The following is a 21,820-nucleotide window of genomic DNA, read 5'->3' as shown; positions in this document are numbered from 1 at the left end:
GGAAAGTTCATACCCATTCTTAGAAAGTTTGTACCCTGTCTTACAAAGTTCGTACCCTCTCTTAGAAAGTTCGCACCATCTCTTAGAAAGTTCGTACCCACTCTTAGAAAGTTCGTACTCTGTCTTAGAAAGTTGTACCCTGTCTTAGAAAGTTCGTACCATCTCTTAGAAAGTTCGTACCCATTCTTAGAAAGTTTGTATACTCTCTTAGAAAGTTCGTACCTTTTCTTAAAAAGTTCGTACCCTATTTTAGAAAGTTCGTACCCTGTCTTAGAAAGTTAGTACCCTCTCTTAGAAAGTTCGTATCATCTCTTAGAAAGTTCGTACTCTCTCTTAGAAAGTTCGTACCCTCTCTTAGAAAGTTCATATCTACTCTTAGAATGTTTGTACCATCTCTTAGAATATTCGTACCCTCTCTTACAAAATATTGATGACAATTTCATAACAAATTACTAAATGCTCTAAATTTGATTAAAATAACTTAGAAAAAATTAAAAAATCTAGATATTATAAATCATTACATATTTAAATGTCATTTAACATGACATTTGTATCTACAATAGTTATATGTAAATGGAAAAAAAAAATGAAATGTTACATTTTAACACTTGTAATCACTTGACATCCTTCAAGACATATAAATCTTCATCTTCAAATTTAATCTATGAACAAAAAAACAAAAAATTATATAAAAATATTAATAACAATTTGATAACAAAATTTTATAATAAACTCATAAAAAATTCTAAAATCGTTATTTAACATCAAATTACTTCTTACAAAAATTATATTTGGATTAAAAAAATGTCAAATATTACCTTTAACACTTATAATTACTTGAAATCCTTCATCTTCTTCATATAATACAAATTTTAAATTTTCTCTCTCAAAAAGTTTTAAACTTGATCTTCAAATTTGATTCATCAAAATACATCTTACATATTTTATAATTTGGTAGTTGAAATTATTTAATTTTCATAATAAATTACTATCCTTTTTTTATATATGAATAATGAGAGTATAAGAGTAGTAGGTAAGATTTTCTTTTTTTAGATAGAGTTAGGTAATGCATTAAATAACAAATTATATTTGATATTTAATAATAAATTATAAAAAAGTTGTAATATTTAAATATATATGAAATGCATGTGATTATTTCTCACCAACAAGTCATTTTTACTGGTTTGATAAGTTTTTATAAATTTTTTAATGATACATTCTTTACGCATGTCATATTTTTATTGGGGTCAAATTTGGGTGGGTAGCCCAAAATGAAGAGTGGGTACCATAGAACAACCCTAAACTAAGACCCACCCGCCTGTCCCACGTCAGATATTCATACCTAAATCAAGTAGCGGGTCCGAACTTCAACCTATGTAGACTCGAATAAGTCCCATCCTTGGACCTTATTCAGATCTGATCGGGCCGACCTATACACCGCCCCTAATAATCAGGGCTCGTCTTTTTCGATTTCCTTCAGCTTTCTCTCTTCATCGGATCTCACTTCCTTCTTTCTTCCCATCCAAACAGGTACTAATCGCTAATCACTTCCCAATTAAAAGCTTATTATCATCAAAACCTTATTTAAGTTTATTATTCATAAACCAATGATGATTTTCCTGCTGTTTTCCCCCTTTAAAAGGGAAATTAAGATTCAGTTGCAGGGGTATGTTTTTTCAGGTTAAGGAGAAATTTTGAATATGAGTACTAGTGGGCACACTATCGAAGTTACAAGCCTCTCCCCTAAGGTAACGGAGAAGGATGTTTATGATTTTTTCGCTTTCTCCGGCGCCATTGAACGTGTTGAAATGGTCAGGTTTGTATTGATTTTTCTTAATTATTGGATTTGCGCTGTCTTCAATATCCAATACTTTACTGGCCTTCATTTGTTGAATTTGGTTAATTTGTTCAGGTTTGGTTGGTTTATGCTGATTGTGGTTCAGTGGTTGTTTGGCTTTGTTTTGCTGATTGTCGGATTCCATCATAATAGCCTTGAAATGAATGTTTGACTCCGGAATTGCTCGAATTAGGAATTTGAACCATCTTTGTGTATTTTGCTTTTTAATGATTAATGATTGAACAGGTTCCTTATTTGTCATCGTGTACTTGTAGCGATAGTGTCATCAAGTTCAACGAATCTCATTATCAGCACCAGATTTGTGGAAAGTTGATTATTAGTGTTCGTTATTTCGTTCTTCTTATTGAGAATGTTTAATTGTGATGGTTAAACCTGCATTTCTTTTATGTGGAAGGCTGTTTATTCTGTCCCTTTAGAATAAGGTTGTCTTAGGATTTATCTTTGGTGGATAATACAATCTTTACTTACCTATCAAAAGAAAAAAAAAATCTTAGGATTTAAATTAATGTAAATCCATTTTTGTTTTTAAATTTTTTGTTTTTTTTTTTTATATCTTGTGATTATGGTTCTTTTATTCATGGTGATAATGGTTTTTTTTCTCTGTTTCTGCCTAAATGCAATCATAATCAATCAATTGCCCATATAGAGTTTTTGAACTAAATGTTAACAACCATATTTCTAAAAATCTTGATACCAAGAGAAGTATTAAGGTCCAGGTAGTTTATATTTCAGAGTCAGTTTTGAACTTTGTATCATTCCTCTGTTCTTCAACCGTAGTGGCATCTGCAAATTCTATACTGCTCTGTGCAGAGTCCTTATCGTATTTATTATCATATGTACCATGGTGCTTATGTTAGATTCTTCACATATTTGGGAACACAGGTCTGCTGATGAATGTGCCTGTACTGCCTATGTGACGTTCAAGGATGCTTATGCGGTCGAAACTGCTGTGTTGCTTAGTGTAAGTTCCCATTCAACTTTTTGCAAGGAAACTGTGAATGTTAATCTTGTTACTTGGGTATTTGACAATACTGACGTTATATAGATAAGAATACTAATATTATGGTTTATTCATTTTTAAATTTGGTTAAAAGATTGTGGCAAAGTGGTTAACCAAAAAAATGTGTTGCTTACATCAACACTGATCTAGTAACATGAATATATAATCATTTATAGGGGTGGTGTAAGATTTGATATGAGTGTTAACATGATTTAACATGTTTGTGGATGTGGGTTGAGTATAATCCTATTAACTCGTATAATTGTGTTTATTTTTTGAATCCTTAACCCATTTAACCTATTTAGTTGATCTTGTTAATGTGACATGATTGTGTTCCAACCTGTTTGGAAACCGTCTACCCCAAATAAATGTATTAATTAAAATACTTTTTTTTTTTATGTATTATAAATATTCTACAGTAAAATAATAATAATAATAATAATAATAATAATAATAATATTATTATTATTATTATTATTATTATTATTATTATTATTATTAAAGAAAAATCCATATATTTCAAAATTATAAAGATTAAAAACATTTTATGGTTAAAAAATTAGCTAAATTCTAAAACAAGTGTGAAATTAAAATTTTATTTACCTTTTATTTTATAAACATCTTATAATTAAAAAATTAAAAATTCATATAATTAAGATATAATCCAAAAAAAAAAAAGACTTATAAGAAAAAAAGATATCCAAAAAAGGAAAAGGAGTGTAAAAGTTATAATTTAGAAACACTATTTTGAAAAAGCATTTTGTACATTTAAAATCTTAAACAGACTATAATCATACTAGCAAAATGTGTCAAGCATATGTTAAACCTTTTATATGGGTATTGCCATGTTACCCATGTAGTAAACATGTTGTATTCATTTCAAGTCAAGAGTCAAGTTTGGGTTGAGTAAATTTATATTTCTTATCTTGGCAACATACAAACATGTCATAATTTAGTAGTTGTTTGTTTTTTTAACTTTTGCTGAAAGCAATTTACTTTTAAATTTAAGATAACTTTTTGTTGACTTATGACTTATTTCTTAAATTTTTTGATTGAATTGAAAAAGTTAAAATATTTGGCTTTTTCTAAATGTTAAAAGTAAACAATCATAACTAAAGTGAACCTAATTGTTTTTTTTTTTTTCTTGATACTTAATAGAAATAAAATATTAAAAAAAAAACAAACAGCTTAATGCTTAATACTATTAAACACTATTTAGTCTTAAGTTCTAATTAGAATTAGACAAAAAAAAAAAAAAACACCACCTTAGTGTCATTGCTAATCTCTTACAATGAGTGCTTAAATTAGCTGTTTATGTGGTTTTTTCTAATTGATTGTCACGGTCCTTATGGGTTGAGAATTTGTGTGTGTGTGGGGGGGGGGGTTTGATTCGTACTGTTGGCTGCAAAAAGTAGAAAAAATAGAAGTAAAGGCCCTATTTGGTTGTGTTGTCTGAAAATAGTTCCTTGAGAAAACAAGAAGAACAGGGAATGGGTTTTAGGAGTTTTTACTTACAAATGAGTTGGTAAGGTAGACTGAAACTTAGTTTTCAGAAAATAAGAAACAATCAAAATTTGTTTCATTATAGCGTCTAAAAATAATTTTAAAAACAAATGTTGCTTGGCAAGAAAATTTTTCTATAAAGGTTGAGCCGAATTTCAAGTGTTACATGCATATCTCATTTGGGATTCAAATAATGATTTAAATTGGAAGTAAAAGTGTGTGTTATGATTTTATAAGACAATAAGGATTTTTTTAATATCTTGATTTTAAAGTTTCTCAACAATTTTGAGGCCTCTTCCACCTATTTGGGACATTGAACTATCATCAAACCCTCCTTCTCTTTGAGATCATCTTTTAATTAATTTAGTGTTTAAATACTCATATGTTGATCTTTGATTTCTAGTTTTAGTTATTGAAGAACTTTTTACTCCTACAAATTCCAAATTTGATTTATTGTAGACATTTTTTTCTATATTAGAATTTGTAATTTGATTCTCATAATTTATTATTTAATTTGATACTCATAATTTATTATTTTTAAATACTTGAAGTTCTTTCTCTCAAATTCTCCATAGATCCCTTTTCTTTCTTCTCTTTAACTCTCTTAAATTCTCTCTTTAAACTCTTTTAAACATAAACTCTTAAAATCTTGAAATTCCTTTTCCCTAAACTTTTTTTCCCTCTCAAACTCTATGATATGTCTTTTTAAACTTTTTAATTTATTCAAATTCTCTCAAGCACTCTCTATGAACTCCTTTTATTTCATGCTTTACCTTTTTATGCCAAGGGTTTTAAACATGGTCAAACTTGCTTAGTGTTCTTTGAATTTCCATGTTTTCATTATATTATCCTTATTTGTGCTTCATCTTAAGAGCAAGTTTTTGATAACCACGAATAACACCAATTTCATGTTTTCTAAAGGATAAATTGTTTTCTAAATCTGTTTCCTGGAAATAAGAAATAGTAGTCTTTTGTTTTTTTTTAGAGCTGAAAATTAGGCTTTATTTGATAATTGTTTTCGAAAACAATTTTCTATTCTCCAAAGCAAAAAAACTAAAAAACACTTGTGGCAATAAAAAATAGAAAATATTTTTTTGTTCTTAAAAACAGAAAATATGGTGTTTTCAAAAAAATACTTATTAGTTGTTTTCACTTGTTTTCTAAAGGTTGTTTTAAAAAATAATTCTACAAATATGGAGAATGATTAAAAATAAGGCACATATAAAAGGTTTTTTTTTAAGGCAACCAAGAATATATTAAACACACAAAACAAAAAAAGGGGGGTGCACCCCAAGTACGCGGGAGGTAAAAAAAAAATTTATTTTAAAATTGAAACCACTACATAGAAAAGTTATTTTAAAAAAAATTTACAAATATAGCAAATAGCTTAAAAATATTTTAGGTTTCCAAATAGACTATTTAACAAAATTTCATAAAATTGTTCTAAAAATTTTTTTCAAACATTTCAGGTTTCTAAATTGTTTGGGAAATGTTTCCAAAAAAAGTTATGAAAAATAATTTTTTAAAACTATTCTTTGAAATTTATGGAACAAAAGTTTGTTTGGAAACTTGAAATGTTTTTAATCTATTTTCTATATTTTTATAATAACTTTTTTATGTAGTGCTTTATTTTTAATCATTCTCCATATTTGTGTAATTATTATTATTTTTAAAAAAAACTATAGAAAACAATTGAAAACAATTAAAATATGTTTTTTGAAAACACTATGTTTTCTGTTTTTAAAAATAGAATACTGTTTTTGTTTTAGAGAATAGAAAACTGTTTTTAAAAACAGTTGCCAAACAGGGTCTTATTCTTAGAAAACAAAACTAAATATAAAATTTGTTGAAGAACTTAGCTACACTATATCACACATCAATGAAGTAATGTTTACTACTATGTATAGTTTTAGAGTTATGGTAAGTTTTAACTGTAGCGATATTGTTACCAAAAGAATGATGATAGTAACGTGGATAATCTTGTTATGAATGGTACTTCGCTCTCTCATAAACACATGAAGTGAAGTAATCATTCACACTTTGCATGGCTTTAAAGTTACGTAACATTTAACTGTAATCATATTGTTATTGAAAGAGTGATGGATGTCAATGTCTTCCACCTTGACTAAGAATTTTGCCTCTTGAATGGAAAGAACAATATTTTTTTCTTTCTAATCATACAAAGCAACTAGTTAATTCAGTTTTCTGCCTCATATACTTCCGTGCTTCATTCTAGGATTATGTAAAACTTTTAGGCTTAAATGTAATATCGTTAAGACGTTTTGTGATTAGGTTCATCAAGGTCTTCCACCTCAATTAAAAACCTTGCTTCTTAAATGAAATGGATGATACTTGTTTCTTCTTAGTCATGTAAAGCAACACTTAGAGGGTGTTTTTTTTTTTTTTTTTTTAACTTTTTACTGAAAGCAATTTGTTTTCAGACTTCAAGTTGTTTGTTTTTCTATTTTTTCATGACTTATTATAAACTTTTTACCAAATAGAAAAAGCCAAACTATTTGGCTTTTTCTAAATGGAAAAAGTAACATGTTGGTTTTTCTTTACTTTTTAATGCTTAATAGAAATAAAATACTACAAAAACAAATAACCTAATACTTAACATTATTAAGTATTAAAGTTCTATTTAGAATTAAGAAAAAAAAAAGCAAACACCACCTTAGTTTTTTAACTTTCCTACATCATAATTTCGCATTTGTTGTAGACTTATGTAAATTATTCTGGTTTATCCATGTTATTTTTAAACAGTTTTCTAATTAGATCTATTCCAACTCAACTAAAAATCTTATTTCTTAAATGAAAAGGTTGATTTTTTTTTTTTTTTTGAGCATGCAAAGCAATACTTGGTTTTTTCACTTTCCTACCTTATAATTTCATATTTCCTTCTAGAAGTATGAAAATTGTTGAGGATTGGTTTTCTGACCTAAGATGTCTGTAAATTGTTGAGGATTGGTTTTCTGATCTAATATGTCTACATAAGTGGATTTCACCTCTACACTATGCTTGGTTCTAGGAAAGTACTAAGGAAAGAACAAAATTTTAAGAAAAATGACTTTTTTCATATTTTGTTTTGCTAGGGAAAATATGAAAGGAAATAAAATATAATTAAAATTAATTAGAAACTTGTGCATTTTCAAATTATTTAATCCTTATATAGAAGAGTTAAAATAAGTAAAATGAGTTTGAAGTAACATATGAAAATAATTTGACTTTAAATCTTTTTTTTTCCCCTTCATTTTTTCTTTTCTTTCACTTCTTTTTCACATTTTCCTCCAAATTTTCCGGGAACCAAAGATAGCCTTAAGGTTTGCTTTATGATTTGTGATTTGCATGCTAAACTTCCCCTTCAAGCACAATAACCCATTTCATTCCTACTGTAGCTGGGAGAAAATGATTTTGATAATTAGTTTCATTCTACTCCCTATGTGATGATTGTCTAATTATTGATTCTGATTAAAAAATCTTGATGTTTCAGGGAGCTACAATTGTGGATCAACGTGTATGCATAACACGCTGGGGACACTATGAAGATGAATTTGATCTTTGGAATAGGCCTACATGGAAACTTGAAGACGAGACTAGTTCAACTGTACTCATCTTCTGATTTATTTTGTGCTAATAATTTAGTCACTTGTTTTGATATGATATGCTATTCCAAACCACTTTCAACTAAATACATTTTCTTTTCTTACCGTTCTTGTTATCTTAGCATGCCCCAGAAACAAATCGATCTTATCCTGATGCTGGAGAAGCAGTAACTATGGCTCAGGAAGTTGTCAAAACCATGCTGGCCAAAGGATATATTTTGGGCAAGGATGCATTAAGCAAGGCCAAAACATTTGACGAGTCTCATCAACTTTCAGCAACTGCGGTGGCCACGGTTGCAGAGCTTAGCCAGAGAATTGGCCTCACTGATAAGTTTTGTGCAGGTGTTGAAGCTGCTAAATCAGTAGATCAAAGGTACCATGTCTCAGAGATAACCAAATCAGCCGTATCAGCAACAGGGAGAACAGCAGCGGCAGCTGCAACCACTGTGGTAAACAGTAGCTACTTTTCTAAAGGAGCTCTTTGGGTGTCAGATGCTCTAAGTCGAGCAGCTAAAGCTGCAGGTGATTTGGGTAGTCATGGTGTTAACAAATGAGGTGTTGCCTTGACTAGAATGTTCCCTCTGGATCTTATATGTATATCAGTATCTTAAAGAAGCCTTATGTAAAACACTAAGTAATCGTGTGTGTTACTACCTTAAATCTGTTCTGGTTGGCTTTTGTTTTGTCTAGTTTGTATAGGCCAAGTTCGAGTTGGGCAGTACCACTGTGCCAGTTCATGTATAGATATTTAAGTGATTAGATTTTATACCTTCTTCTGAGTTGTCTATATTATGAAATTCATATGCAACTACGTGAAAGCTGAAAGTTTTTTGCCTCAACTTGCAACGTACACTTATGTTATTCTATATGTGCCACTTCTACTTGAAGTAAAGAAAGTCATCACTTGTTCTGAAATGCCTCCATTTTGTTATAGATAGATCATAGAACACACCAAAATATCAAAAACACAAATAGACGGCTCTTGCAATTTTTTTTTATGGTAATTGGACTCGCATTATAAGGTGGTGACAAGGTGAAATTGGAAAGGACATAAATAACCAAAATTTGGATTGTCAAGATTTAGGTATGGGCCAAAACCTCCCTCTTAGTAAACCTGCCCATAATAATTATGTAAATGAACACAAACCTTAACAAAACATTATGGGACATTAGGGGAAAAAAACCAATCCTCGTCTGTGACTGGAAATGGGCATGTCCTAGAAGCCACACAGATTGTGTGACATTTTCAAATGAGAAAATATCCGGTGGGTCAATGGTGGATGACAAGTGACAACTGACCATGCACACACCGGGATCGTCAGCTTTGGTCATTTTCTAAATTCCAGGTTAGACACCTGGAAACCGCGCTTGGGCTGGCATCAGCTGTGGACTATCTTGAATCTGACTCCAGCTATCTAGCGTGCCAGTGTCGGTGACTCGGTGGTGTGACGGTTCCCCTTGATCAAAAAGGCAGGTTCAATACCGCGTCTGATGGGGGGTCCTGATGCTAGGATGCGCACACTGATTTTACGTTGGTGTTAGGTCCATGGTCTTATGCTTCATATTTACAAAATTGGTGGATTAGGTCATCATGCGTTACATGGAATGGCGAACTCGATGTTTCAAGTGGACCCCATTGGGTGTCATAGCCCTTGTGATCCTCCATCAACGGTGAATGGCAACCGAAGCACCACGCCTCATGCTGCTGCGATCTACGCTTTGCTCCTGTACCCGCCCAACTTTTGACCCCTCTATCTATCTGCAAATCTCCTTCTCTTCAAACCCTGGAATTAGAGATAGATCTCTTGGAACTTGGATGCGTATATGACAAGATCAGACTTGTGATCATCTCCGACTGGAACATTCCGCGTCATGCCGGAGACGATGGACGCACCCTCGATCCGAGTTCCCTACAAGAATCTGAAGCAGGCTGAGGTTGAATTGGTTGCCGCCGACGAACCTCGCCATGGAGCCGACTTGAATTCTAGGGTTCCCAATGGGACATCTGATCCCTCATCTAGCCCTTCATCCATTCCTCATCCACCCAAACACGGTGGTTTGAGGACTTTGATTCTCAGTTGTATGATTGCCGCCGGTGTTCAATTTGGCTGGGCCTTGCAGCTTTCCCTATTGACTCCTTATATTCAGGTTTTGTTTTTTGTTTTTGCTTTGCCGTCTTTCTCTACAATTTGGTTGTAACTTATTCTTTCTCTGATCTCTCGTTATGTGGTGTGCATAATTCTGATAACTTGGATAACTTTAGGTAGGAACCCGTTATGGCATTGAATTTTTATGGATGACAAAAATGAAAAAATAAAAAATAAAATCAGAAGTTTGTGAATTAAAAATGTTAATGTTGGAAGATTACAAATGTTTAGTTGTGTTTGAGGAATCTGAATTGGAGGCTGTCTAATGCTGAACCGTATTCTTATTTGTTAACCAAAATGATGGTGATTTCATGACTTGCGTTATTGGAAAAGTATATAGATTAGGATGCTGTTATTGTCAATCTGGTTGCCAGACATCAGATGCCTGCAATTTTGAGTGTCTTGATTTTGGTAAAGAACATACCAAGAAATTGCCAAAAAGGAAAATGAAAAGCATAGAAAGGGCAACAAAAGGGGCCGATTGTAAACCCCGAGACACTATTTTACAAGGTTCTTTAATCAATATATCTACCTCGCTGGTTAATCTTGGAACTTAAGTAACAGCTATAGTGAGTATGAGGGGATAAACTTGGAAACTTGACTCTTAAGAATGCAAATAAACCCTTTTCTTGTTGCTATGCAAATTCCACACAATTACTCCATTGCATACCCTGCTTGGTCCCCACTGCAATCCTGCTTCCACGGTCATACATTATGGTCTCACGTCTCTCACCTTATGCCAAAAGTATGAGAAAATCTAGAAGAAGTTAAGGGGGAACTCTTTTCTGTAAACCATCCCTATCAATCTCTCCTAATTTTCTCAGAACTCTTTTCTTAACCCAAATTACCCTTAAATACCTACTAGTTAGGCTTTGGTTTGGCCATTGAGCTTAATCCAGCATCTGGCTGTTCCTCCAACCCTAGCCTAAGATTTAAAAAGTTTCACACTTCTTATTCATAAAGTGCGCTCTATTCCATTTGCCTAGCACAAGGCTCCTCCAGTCTCGTGCTTTGGATGACCTTGTGGTAGAGTTAAACATTTTACTGAACACTCTTTTTTTAAGAGAAGTGTAACATTTCTAGAATTTTCCCAAAATAAGAAGTGTAACATGGTAGGTGATTGACTATCCTGAAACTGGAAGAAACTTGTAGCATCTAGTTCCATCATGTTAGACCTCAGTGGCAGTGCATTACTCTACTTGAATATAGATTTTATTTTTGTAAATGAAATGTACTGCTTGTTGCCTTTTCGCTTTAGTTCAATGTGTGAGTGTTCAGACAATTGATAAGAGTCTGTTATAGATTAAAAGAGCCATGTTGCTCTTTGCCAGGTGAAATGCTAGAAAAACAAAAAGTATGTCTATTTCAATATAGAACTTTTGCTGGGTTTTTCTAGTCCTATTGCATTTTTCTTGGGTTATTTTCTGTTGGAAAAGAAGTCAATAAATGTAAGAGGAAAAAAGAAAAGAGGACTAGTCAAGATGAAGATACTTGTGGGGTTTCTAATACACTCTTGACTGTTAATGCTTTGAGGTTATTTAGGTTTAATACATTCTTGAATTATAATGTTTTTGATAAACTTCTGTCAACATTTGGCAATTCCATGTCATTTTAATTGTCTATTGTTTTTCTTTATCTGTCCTTTCCATATCAACAATTGTGTTTAAAGTTTTTATTGAGCTCATACAAATTTCTTATTTGATTAATTATGTTTTCATTTGAATAACTGATGCAGACACTTGGAATAGAGCATGCCTTTTCTTCATTTATCTGGCTTTGTGGCCCTATTACAGGCCTTGTGGTAGGTGATAATGACCAGTTTCTTCAACTGTTGTGAACTGCCCAGAATTACTACATTTTTATTTTACAATTTCCTAATAACTTATATCATCAATGCCTTGACTGGGAGTATCTTTTGTTCTCTTAACCTGCCAGCATGCTTATCACATTATTGTATGCCTTGGTACAGAGTACCTCTTTTATTTTCTGACCTGTCATCATGCTTATCACATTATGTTGGAATTATTTTGGGATGTTTGCATCTTTCATCATTTTTTAATTTAATTGGATAATTTTTATGATCATGGGACCTTTTGAGAAACAGGATATTTAGGAAAGATGGTATACAATATTTTAGCTGATCCCAAATTGAGTATCCAAATCATTTGTGTTTGTGCCATTTTAATTCACATCAGATGCTAATCATAGAATGTTTTTTATTTGAAACCTTTGCTGCTTTCATCATGGATTTTTGTTGCGTGAACAATAATTATTGTTTGTTATTGTTGTCATTGAATTTTATTTATTTATTTTTTTTTCTCCTTTTGGCTCTAGCAGGGATCATTGTTGTATGTTTATCATTAATTTTGACTGACTTGCTCCTTTTTTTCTTTATAAACAGAAGAAACTTCATTTTGGTGCCTTTTGAATTAATGTAACTTTATTCTCACTTGTATTCATATTTTTACAGTTATAATTTGTAATACTTATGTAATGTGTGTAAATGTGTAGTAATTCAGAAAAAGGCTTTGAAGGTCAATAGTTGCTGAAAATTCTGGACAGTAGGTAATTTAGAATTTTGGGCTGAGCTAGAAATAGAAGACTAAGGAAGTTGTGTTCTGGGTTAAAAAAACTAAAGAAACAGTATATGGTTATGTTTGAAAAATGCTTGCAGCAATACAAAAAATTGAAGAGAAGAACAACAATAGGACAAAATCGTACAAGGGCAAGAAGTAGGAGAAAGAACTCAAATGCTCTCTAGTCTTGTTTTAGTACATGGGGGCCTCATTTGGTGATCAAACCTTTTAGAAATAAAACTAGTGAATGTAAAAGCAAATATGAATCGAATTCTTAGAATAGTTTTTTTCAATGTGCAGTGAATTGGTTCACAAATTCAACGGAGTAACTCCTCAAAATAGGAAGCTTAACTAAATAGAAACATTCTGGAAATAAGAAAACTTCCCTGCAAGATACAGACCCATAACCAAACTACTATTAACCTGGGGTGCCCAATGGTCGTGTACTCCTTAAAGTTATCAAAGTTCCCCTGTCAGGCTAAAATTCAATGGGGCTTATAAGAATAATTCAACCACCTAAAATAGACACCCTTTGGATGAAAAGAACTTATTAATTTGTGATGAGTCAATCCCTATTCCAAGGATTCCAGAGAAGGTATCCCGAAGTGACTGCTAGTGGGTCATGCTTAATAACTTGCTTACATCCACACACACTCTTGGAAGCATCTAACTTATTAACCAAAGAATCTAGATGTTTCTTGCTTCTTTATTCAATTTATTTAATTTGATCTCAAATCTGTATAATTGAGTATTCTCTCTCTCTCTCTCTCTCTCCAAAATTTCCTTGCACCCTTGTATTGCAGTATGTTAAATGAGTAGCCATGAGTTCAAAGTTCCTTTACACCTTTATATTGCACTATGTTAAATGTGAAGCTGAGAGAAGCTTGTTTCATCACTCTTTCTTTTTATTCTTATTCTTGTTATTTTTTTATTCACTGTAGTAGTTAATTTTATTTAAAATTTATAAAGTTATTTTTATTGAATCCTTGAGGATAATTTTTTATTCCTAATATTTAAAAATTATTTTTTATTTTGAAATTTAAAAATTAAATTTTTATTTTTTAGGGGGCAAAATCTCTATTTTTCATTTTATTTTATTAAAATCTCTAATATTATTTATCTATATATGTATATATAATTACTTTGAACTATAGACAATAATAACTATCAAACTCTTACTAACTACTTATATTTTATTTAGGGTAACATATGACTCCATTAAAACTTTAATTTTCAAGACAATTATGTTCTAACAATGGTACCACCCTCATATTATGATACCATAAATAATTTTTTAAGTGATCTCATCATTTTCAATTGATTTTATACTTATTGATTTGAAAAACCTCAAATTTTGTCAGAAAAATCATTTAAATCTTTGAAATTTTTAAGGACTTTTCATGAAAAAAAAACTTAAATTTTCTTTTCACATTTGTTATCATTTTTTTAATTCTTTATCATTTTTTATTTTTTATTTTTATTTTTTTTTGTAAATCTAATATTGTTTTTGGTAAATTGATGATGTATATATATATATATATATAGATATAGATATAGATACTCCATTTGTAAAATTACTTAGTTTGTTTAATGATAAGGAAGATATAATTAACTACCTTTAAACTTACTGATGACTTATTATAATGCATATAGGTGGGTTTGCACCCCCTAGTCAAAGTTTCTGGCTTCGCCACTGTTCATAATATATGTATATATATATATATTCTTTCCTATATGTGTGTGCTTGTGTGTTCTCTCTTTCTCTCTCCCTCTCTCTCTCTCTCTCTCTCTCTCTTAAATTCATCTTACCATCATATTGCAGTATGTTAAATAAGAATCCATGAGCAGACTGTTCATCAAAAAGTATTTTCTGTTGACAGATAGTGTAGTTGACTTGGTGTGTTCAAGTATGTCACAAACCTTCTCTTAGGCAGTTAAGAGCTTTTCAGGCACCAATCAGTGCCTTGTTAACTTATTTATAAAATGAAAATGATTTACTAATGTGTATTTCATTTCACTTGAAGAGAGAAATTGGATTGTTAACTTACTCATAATATGTATCCTTGACAAACATTGAGCCTAATCTCCCTCACCCACACACATGTACACAAGCAGTGAGTGAGAAGTAGCCTGCCCAAAGTACATCTAGGGTACCTTACTCCATGCTATCTCTTTGTCTTTGCCTTTCTAAGGGAATGGAGTTTGTTTTTTGTTTTTGGTTTTGGTTTTTCCTCCTAGAGATGCTATGATGTAATTTGATTTTAAATCTGAAGTGCAAGTAACAAAAATTTGTTACTACTATATATACACTTCATTTGAATTTAAATTTTCCTGAAAATTGCTCTGACTTTTCAGGTTCAGCCTTGTGTTGGGATATGGAGTGACAAGTGCTCTTCAAAATATGGAAGAAGACGACCATTTATTCTTGCTGGGTCTCTAATGATCTCAGTTGCTGTAAGCATAAAAAAGTTTCTTATATGAATTTTTTAAGTGATTACATATTTTTTATTTATATTGACTAAAACAAAGTTTTGGAATTTAGGTGACAATTATTGGGTTTTCTGCAGACATTGGATATTTATTAGGAGATACCGATATGGATTGCAGGTCTCTGCTGCCTTCTTTTGATATTTTGTTTTCTATCATACAAACATATGTTTAAGTTTAACTAATTCGCTTTGCATATGCAGAAAATTTAAAGGTACTCGAACATGGGCAGCTATTATTTTTGTCCTTGGATTTTGGATGCTAGATCTTGCAAACAATACGGTGCAGGTAAACTTGTTAAGATGGTCCAAATGCATTCCACCACTTCTTTTTATGTCTGTCTGCTAAACTAAAATTTTATTGTTTATAGGGCCCAGCTCGTGCTCTTCTAGCTGATCTAGCAGGTGAATTTTTTTGTTTCCCTTTCCAAACCACCCCCTCCAGGGGCAGTTATGTTGTGCTTGTAGAACTAGTGACAGTGCATCATCCACACATTTGTCTTGTGTGTTAATTTGTCCTTATTACTTCATATTCATGCAAAAGTACTGAGGTATTTTATGATTTTGATAGGTCCTGATCAGCGAAATTCAGCAAATGCCATCTTTTGCTCATGGATGGCTGTGGGAAACATTCTAGGATTTTCTGCTGGTGCTAGTGGACACTGGCATAGGTGAAACTTCTTGAGCACAATTTTGTCTAGATATAAGGGTTAAGGACTCAAAATTTTTATGTGCCAGCCAGTTTTGATGTACTTATGTGCTTAGACATTCTATAATATACATCCTACTTACATTGATGTAATCACAAGCTTTGTTTTTACTATGCTATCAAACCTTATAAAAGTTTTGCCTTTTGCGAGGCCTGATTGCTTTGTCATTTGCTTTTTATCAGTTTTTTTTTTTTTTTTCATTGATCAATGTCTTAGACTATTTAGATTTTTAATTCTTCTTTCTGAGCAGATGGTTTCCTTTTCTGTTAAATAAAGCTTGCTGTGAAGCCTGTGGGAATCTTAAAGCAGCATTTCTAATCGCAGTGGTGAGTTTTTAAAAAGGAATAGTAGTCACATCATACATAAAGAATTATTTCTTTAATTTGTGCTTGCACAAAATTTTTTTTGCACTGATTCATAATAAAGTACCTTCCTGACTATATTGTAAACATCATTTCTGTCAGTGGTTTGCTTGATTTATGACATATAATTTCCCCTTCTTGTGTGCTTTTTGAGGCCCTATTTGGGTCGACTTCTTAGAAACCAAAAGCTCTTTTTTAAGCTTAATAAGAGTTTCTACATCGGTTTGGCTAATTTTGTTCAAAGAGCTTATGATTTAAAAAAGAGCTTAATATGGAGGTCAAAAAAATGTTGTTTCTTGTGGAAGCTCTATTTTAGCTTATGCAAGAAATTCTTTCATATTTAATAATTTTTTTACAAAACAAATATTGCCCTTTAATAATTGTAACATTGGCTTTAACTTCAGCTTTCAACCAAAGCCAAAAACAAGAAGCTATCTCAAATGAGGCTTGAGTCATGGTGTATAAAATGACTAGAACTTGCTGAAAATAATTGATCTTGCAAAGGGTCATTTGGTTTCCCATTTTCATTAGTGACAAGTAGAAACTTTCAGGAATTAGATGAAGCAGGATTTGTTTGGCCATCAAAATCAGCCCTCTGATGCAAGGTCAAATATTTTTCAGGAGGTCACTCAGGGTTATGTTACTAGCTTTGAATATTTTGAGGAATTAATTAAAAATCATGGTTTAGTCTCATTACTATAATTCTTAACCAAGATAATTTCATATTCTGATGACTTGTAACTTACTACATGATAATAGATATGCATACTGTATGTCAGTATATATATTGTCAGTCTCTGGTTGTAGTGTGTGCAAAAAACACATTTATTTGTAAGCTTCTGAAATTTCCTTTTATGCTTTTAATTTCTAGCCTTTTTCTATCTGATTTATTTATGTATTTGTGAATGGAAAATTGTAATTGTTTGTCAAAGTTTGTTGTGGGGTTCTTCTGCAAGCATCTCCTTTCTAGAACTTCTACTCGACTTAAAAAGGGTTTGTTTGGTTTGTGCCAGGTCTTCCTGACTTTGTGTACCCTTGTGACTTTATATTTTGCTGAGGAGGTTCCATTGATGGCATACCAGCCTCACCATTTATCAGACTCCGCGCCTTTATTGGATAATCCTCAACAAATTGGGTTTGATAATTCAAAATCAAAGCTTGATATATCAGCTGTTGATAATGCCACTGGTAACAACCCTGAGAGCAGTTATGAAATTAATAAAAATGCAGAACATCTCACTCCAATCGTTCAAGAACAAAATGAAAGTTTCAGTGATGGACCTGGAGCAGTATTGGTTAATCTGTTGACCAGCCTAAGGCATTTGCCACCTGCAATGCATTCAGTGCTTCTTGTCATGGCTCTTAGTTGGGTAAGTGCCTCAGTAGTTACATGTCACCAATTTTGTTTCCAATACTGCATGGCAATATCAAATTTGAAATTAGCTTGTTTATTGATTATTGATCATTAGTGTTTCTGTGTAATGGTTGCTCTGTTGAGGTCTTTTCCTTGATATTATACTCCTGTATGCAGCTGTCCTGGTTTCCCTTCTTTCTTTTTGATACGGACTGGATGGGTAGAGAAGTTTATCATGGGGATCCTAAAGGGGATGACTCTGCAGTTAAAGCATATGATGCTGGTGTTAGAGAAGGTGCATTTGGTTTGCTATTGAATTCAGTAAGAACTCAAAATTGAGCATCAGCAATTCTATTTTTAGATACTGTTCATAGTTAATTGAATCTAAAAATAATAAATTTGTAAAATATATTAATGGCAAGGAATTCATCAAGTTCTATTCATTTTACATTGCCAATAATAGTTAATTCAAAACTATATTTTTGTTGCATAGGTTGTTCTTGGCATTAGCTCTTTCCTTATTGAACCCATGTGTCAGCGGATGGGGGCAAGGCTGGTTTGGGCCATGAGCAATTTTATTGTGTTTGCCTGCATGGCTGGCACTGCTATTATTAGTCTGGTTTCTGTCAACGAATATATTACTGAAGGGATTCAACATGCAATTGGAGAGAATAGAGCAATCAAGATCGCTTCATTGGTTGTGTTTGCTCTTCTTGGCTTTCCTCTTTCTGTAAGCAATAAATTCTCTAGTAATTTCCTTCTATTTCTGCCCTCAGATTTCTGCCTGTGCTTGCATGCTTTAACTTTCTTTTCTTTTCTTTTCTTTTCTTTTCTTTTCTTTTTTCCTTGTGTTTTGCAGATTACCTATAGTGTTCCTTTTTCTATCACAGCAGAGTTGACTGCTGATACGGGTGGTGGCCAAGGTTTGTATGCGATGTACTTTATTTCTATTATTTTGTTACCATCCTTTCATAATCTAAATGAGCACTGCTTAGTCATAATTCTGAAGAGCTTGTATGGCTGTACAGGATTGGCTATTGGAGTTTTGAATCTTGCAATTGTCATTCCTCAGGTAGTGTAATGCTTTCCTTTTTAGTTTTGATTTCTCTTATATTTTATTTGGCTTTTGTTAGATATTTCTTCTGCAATTCTGGAGCAAAAGGAACTCTTTTAAACCATCAATAGCTGTCTTCGTTTTTTTATAATTAATACTTTTGATTATTATGCTGTAAATTAACACTCTAATCATCTTCAAGTTCAAGTAACTTGACTGATTGTTATGGTCTAGCTTGGTGTCTGATTATTTCTATTGGAGCATGTAATGGTGGCTGGTATGGTTTTTCAAACTTCCATGTGTGCAGCGCTTTTTAACTATCAAGGATTGGTAACTTTTTTCCTTTGGTGGGTGTGGTGTTGGGGATTTTTGAAGTTTGATTATGCATTTAGGAGAAGAGGGGAACTGTCCAGTATTGTCTAATTTGCAGATTTTGTATCATCCAAATTTTAATACTATCATTTTTCTATTACCTAAGAGATGTTGTAAGTAGTCCACTTTGATTTTGACTTTTCATCAATTCTTCTTTTATTTTTAATATCTGGCAGAGCTTGCTGCAAATAAGAAAACAGATAGTTTGACCTAATGTATACCATTAGGCATACTGTACCAATTTTACTATCTTACCTTCCCCTTTTAAAATGTGCTGGTGGCATACTTCCAGATAGTTCTTTGTTTTCTTGTTTCTTCCTCCTTGCATAATCTTTCAATGCTGATTTTGTGTTTCCTACTGGTTTATTTAGATGATTGTTTCCCTTGGTGCGGGTCCATGGGATGCTTTATTTGGTGGAGGAAACATACCTGCCTTTGTGCTAGCTGCATTGTTTGCCCTAGCAGCTGGTGTTATTGCAACTCTCAAGCTGCCAAACCTTTCGAGTAGTTCGTACAAATCATCTGGTTTTCATTTTGGATAACTTCCCTGCCTCAATGAGGTGACAGCAAACCTGTATATGATCCTCTCAGCTGCTACAAGAACAGACCTAGTCAAGTGGTTCTACTATCATCCGTACGTATTATAATTTCATACAAAAAAATTCATGCATTACATATTCAAATTCATTCATTTTTTGCCACTTCTTTGTGGCATCTGTAACTTATTTAGAGTGTAAATCATCCTTAATATTGCAAGGCATATACATCTGATGATTAGGCTTTGATGCCTTGTGCTTTTAAATGATCAAATTACTATATTTAGCATTCTAAGATCGCTTCAATTGTCTTATGTCCTTTTTTTTCTTTGCTGACATTCATGGTGTTCTTATGTCTCTATGAGCGCATAACACCACTGTCTTTAATTATCATGTTCAAACATGCTTTTTGGGCCACTGGACAGCTAGCCTTATGTCTTGGCTTGTTGGATGATTAATCCAATCCCGTTTTAGATGCTTGACTTCAGAAAAAGTTGTCTGTTGGGGGTGGTGGTGGTTGGGGGGGGTTAGGTGTAGTGTTTCATTCAGAGGCTGGATGGCGCATGACATTGGTTTGAGCTTGGCTGAACAGATCACATGAGAAAACACATGGTATCACTTGAAGAAATTCCAGAATTATTAAGGATGGTGATATTTTCTTCTTACGAAGGACAAATGACAGAAATGCCCTGCACAGGAGTTTGCTAGGTTACGCATGTAATGTAGGATTTCATATCTAGGGACTACTCTCAACATCTCTTCTACTCCGATTTCAACTGTTAAACATGCTTCCAGTCTTGATGACTTTCAGCATTAGGAGGTAGGTTCTTCACATGATTCTCCTGTTGATATTCTTGTTATCAAAGTGTAAGAACAGAACAATTAAACATCAAAAGTAAGGAAGTCTCACTCTATTATGGTGAATCAGCAACATGAAAAGGGAACTCCAAAAGTTTCTGGTTATATTTAGTTTGTAGACATGGCGTGACAGTACTTGTAGACGTAGTCTTGACTAGTATCAGGCAAGCGTGTTGCCATTGGTTGTCCTAGGCAATTCTTAGGATAAACGAAATATTAAAACATAAGCAGTTTTCTGCCTTTCTTTGCCTGTTTAATTTTTTCAAGTAGTACTGATGCTAAGAACTGCAATATGAGAGTTGTAGCATCTCTTTTAAAACCCTTGACATAGAGCAGCAGTTCATGATTAAAAACATCCTGAATAGAGTAATTTGAATGAATATAGCCATTATAAGGGATTGTTAAGCACACTGCCTCAGGCCCAGATGGATTTGGAACCAGATTTAGTTTCCATTAGTGTAAGGAGTCACATTCCATGGAATGTTACAAGAATAATTCACAAATAACTATGTCCAACTGCTGTCTCTGAACTGTAATCTGCTCTCTCATTACTAGAGTTGATGTATGTGCAGTATAAAGGGCGGGCTAGTAGGGAGGTTTTGATTGAGCTGTATCTGCAATGCTTTTGTGAACCCAACTTCAGATTGTTAGGCTTATTGGTAGACGGAGTTTTGACTGGCACTTTGATTGCCCATTGGACCCAAATGAATCCCAGGAATGCGAGGTCACCATCTTCAAATTGGGATCGTCTTACCACCAGTTACATCTGCTAGGTGACTTCAGGTTGGGATTGTGCTGCTGTGAGTTACTGCCTAAACCAAGTTCTTGTTAAGTTGGCCCAAACAGTGCTGCATCATCCAAACCCCACCCTTTTCTACCATTAGCCTTTTTAAGACTACACAATTACGTTGTACTTGATTTGTAGCTATTTTTATGCTATGCAGTTTATTTTTTACAATTGATTGAGAAGAAAAAATATCTGGGGATATAAAGAGAAACAATAAGGACTGAGGATATCCTTGTTTTCTCTTTTTCTTTTTGGGCTTTTACCTTCTTTTGTTTGGTGGGATTAAAGACTTTTGACATGGTAGTGATTTATGGATATAAAATCTGTCTCGATCTGTTTTATGTCTGAGGAAAATAGGATGTTTCATCTTGGGATTGGATCGCTTAAATAGAACATCACAAGTTTGGCCCTTAAAATGCATGGTCATGTCTGAAGTACTCCATGGTAGCTCGTATGTTTGAGAGAAAATGGTTGATAATAAGCATTTTGCTGAATTCGTTGTGATGCCCACATATAGCATAAACTGTTATTTTGCTCTTCTACTTGGTCTTGATGCTTGACAGGGAATGTATGCAATTCGAATTTATTACCCTATACCCCTATATATATATATAT

At 32.7% G+C, this 21,820-nt stretch overlaps 2 protein-coding genes across 6 annotated transcripts; both read left to right on the top strand.

The window, feature by feature from the left end:
• Positions 1-1,372: 1,372 nt before the first annotated feature.
• On the top strand, positions 1,373-8,802 carry LOC117918580 (binding partner of ACD11 1). Of its 4 annotated transcripts, none has more exons than XM_034835533.1 (5): positions 1,373-1,530; positions 1,681-1,816; positions 2,741-2,819; positions 7,852-7,965; positions 8,086-8,802. In XM_034835533.1, exons 2-5 carry the CDS (start codon positions 1,701-1,703, stop codon positions 8,515-8,517), a joined length of 741 nt encoding a protein of 246 aa, XP_034691424.1. In that variant the 5' UTR covers positions 1,373-1,530; positions 1,681-1,700; the 3' UTR covers positions 8,518-8,802. The 4 variants fall into 4 exon arrangements, with proteins under 4 accessions (XP_034691424.1, XP_034691263.1, XP_034691344.1 ...); XM_034835372.1 differs by having other exon boundaries at positions 1,665-1,816; XM_034835453.1 differs by having other exon boundaries at positions 1,643-1,816.
• A 540-nt stretch (positions 8,803-9,342) lies between these two features.
• Positions 9,343-21,559, top strand: LOC117918483 (sucrose transport protein SUC3). Of its 2 annotated transcripts, XR_004651886.1 has the most exons (15): positions 9,343-10,111; positions 11,846-11,911; positions 15,042-15,140; positions 15,229-15,293; positions 15,377-15,461; positions 15,544-15,577; positions 15,744-15,843; positions 16,133-16,208; positions 17,258-17,614; positions 17,776-17,919; positions 18,092-18,328; positions 18,458-18,521; positions 18,627-18,670; positions 19,396-19,658; positions 20,991-21,559. XR_004651886.1 is itself a non-coding variant. In XM_034835214.1 (14 exons), exons 1-14 carry the CDS (start codon positions 9,836-9,838, stop codon positions 19,564-19,566), a joined length of 1,818 nt encoding a protein of 605 aa, XP_034691105.1. In that variant the 5' UTR covers positions 9,343-9,835; the 3' UTR covers positions 19,567-19,849. The 2 variants fall into 2 exon arrangements, 1 of the variants encoding a protein (XP_034691105.1); XM_034835214.1 differs by lacking the exon at positions 20,991-21,559 and having other exon boundaries at positions 19,396-19,849.
• Positions 21,560-21,820: the final 261 nt, after the last annotated feature.

Source organism: Vitis riparia, chromosome 1, assembly GCF_004353265.1.
Source record: "Vitis riparia cultivar Riparia Gloire de Montpellier isolate 1030 chromosome 1, EGFV_Vit.rip_1.0, whole genome shotgun sequence".
Classification (NCBI taxonomy): Eukaryota; Viridiplantae; Streptophyta; class Magnoliopsida; order Vitales; family Vitaceae; genus Vitis; species Vitis riparia.
Note: the sequence above shows the minus strand (reverse complement) of the source record. Positions and strands in the feature narration are given on the sequence as shown.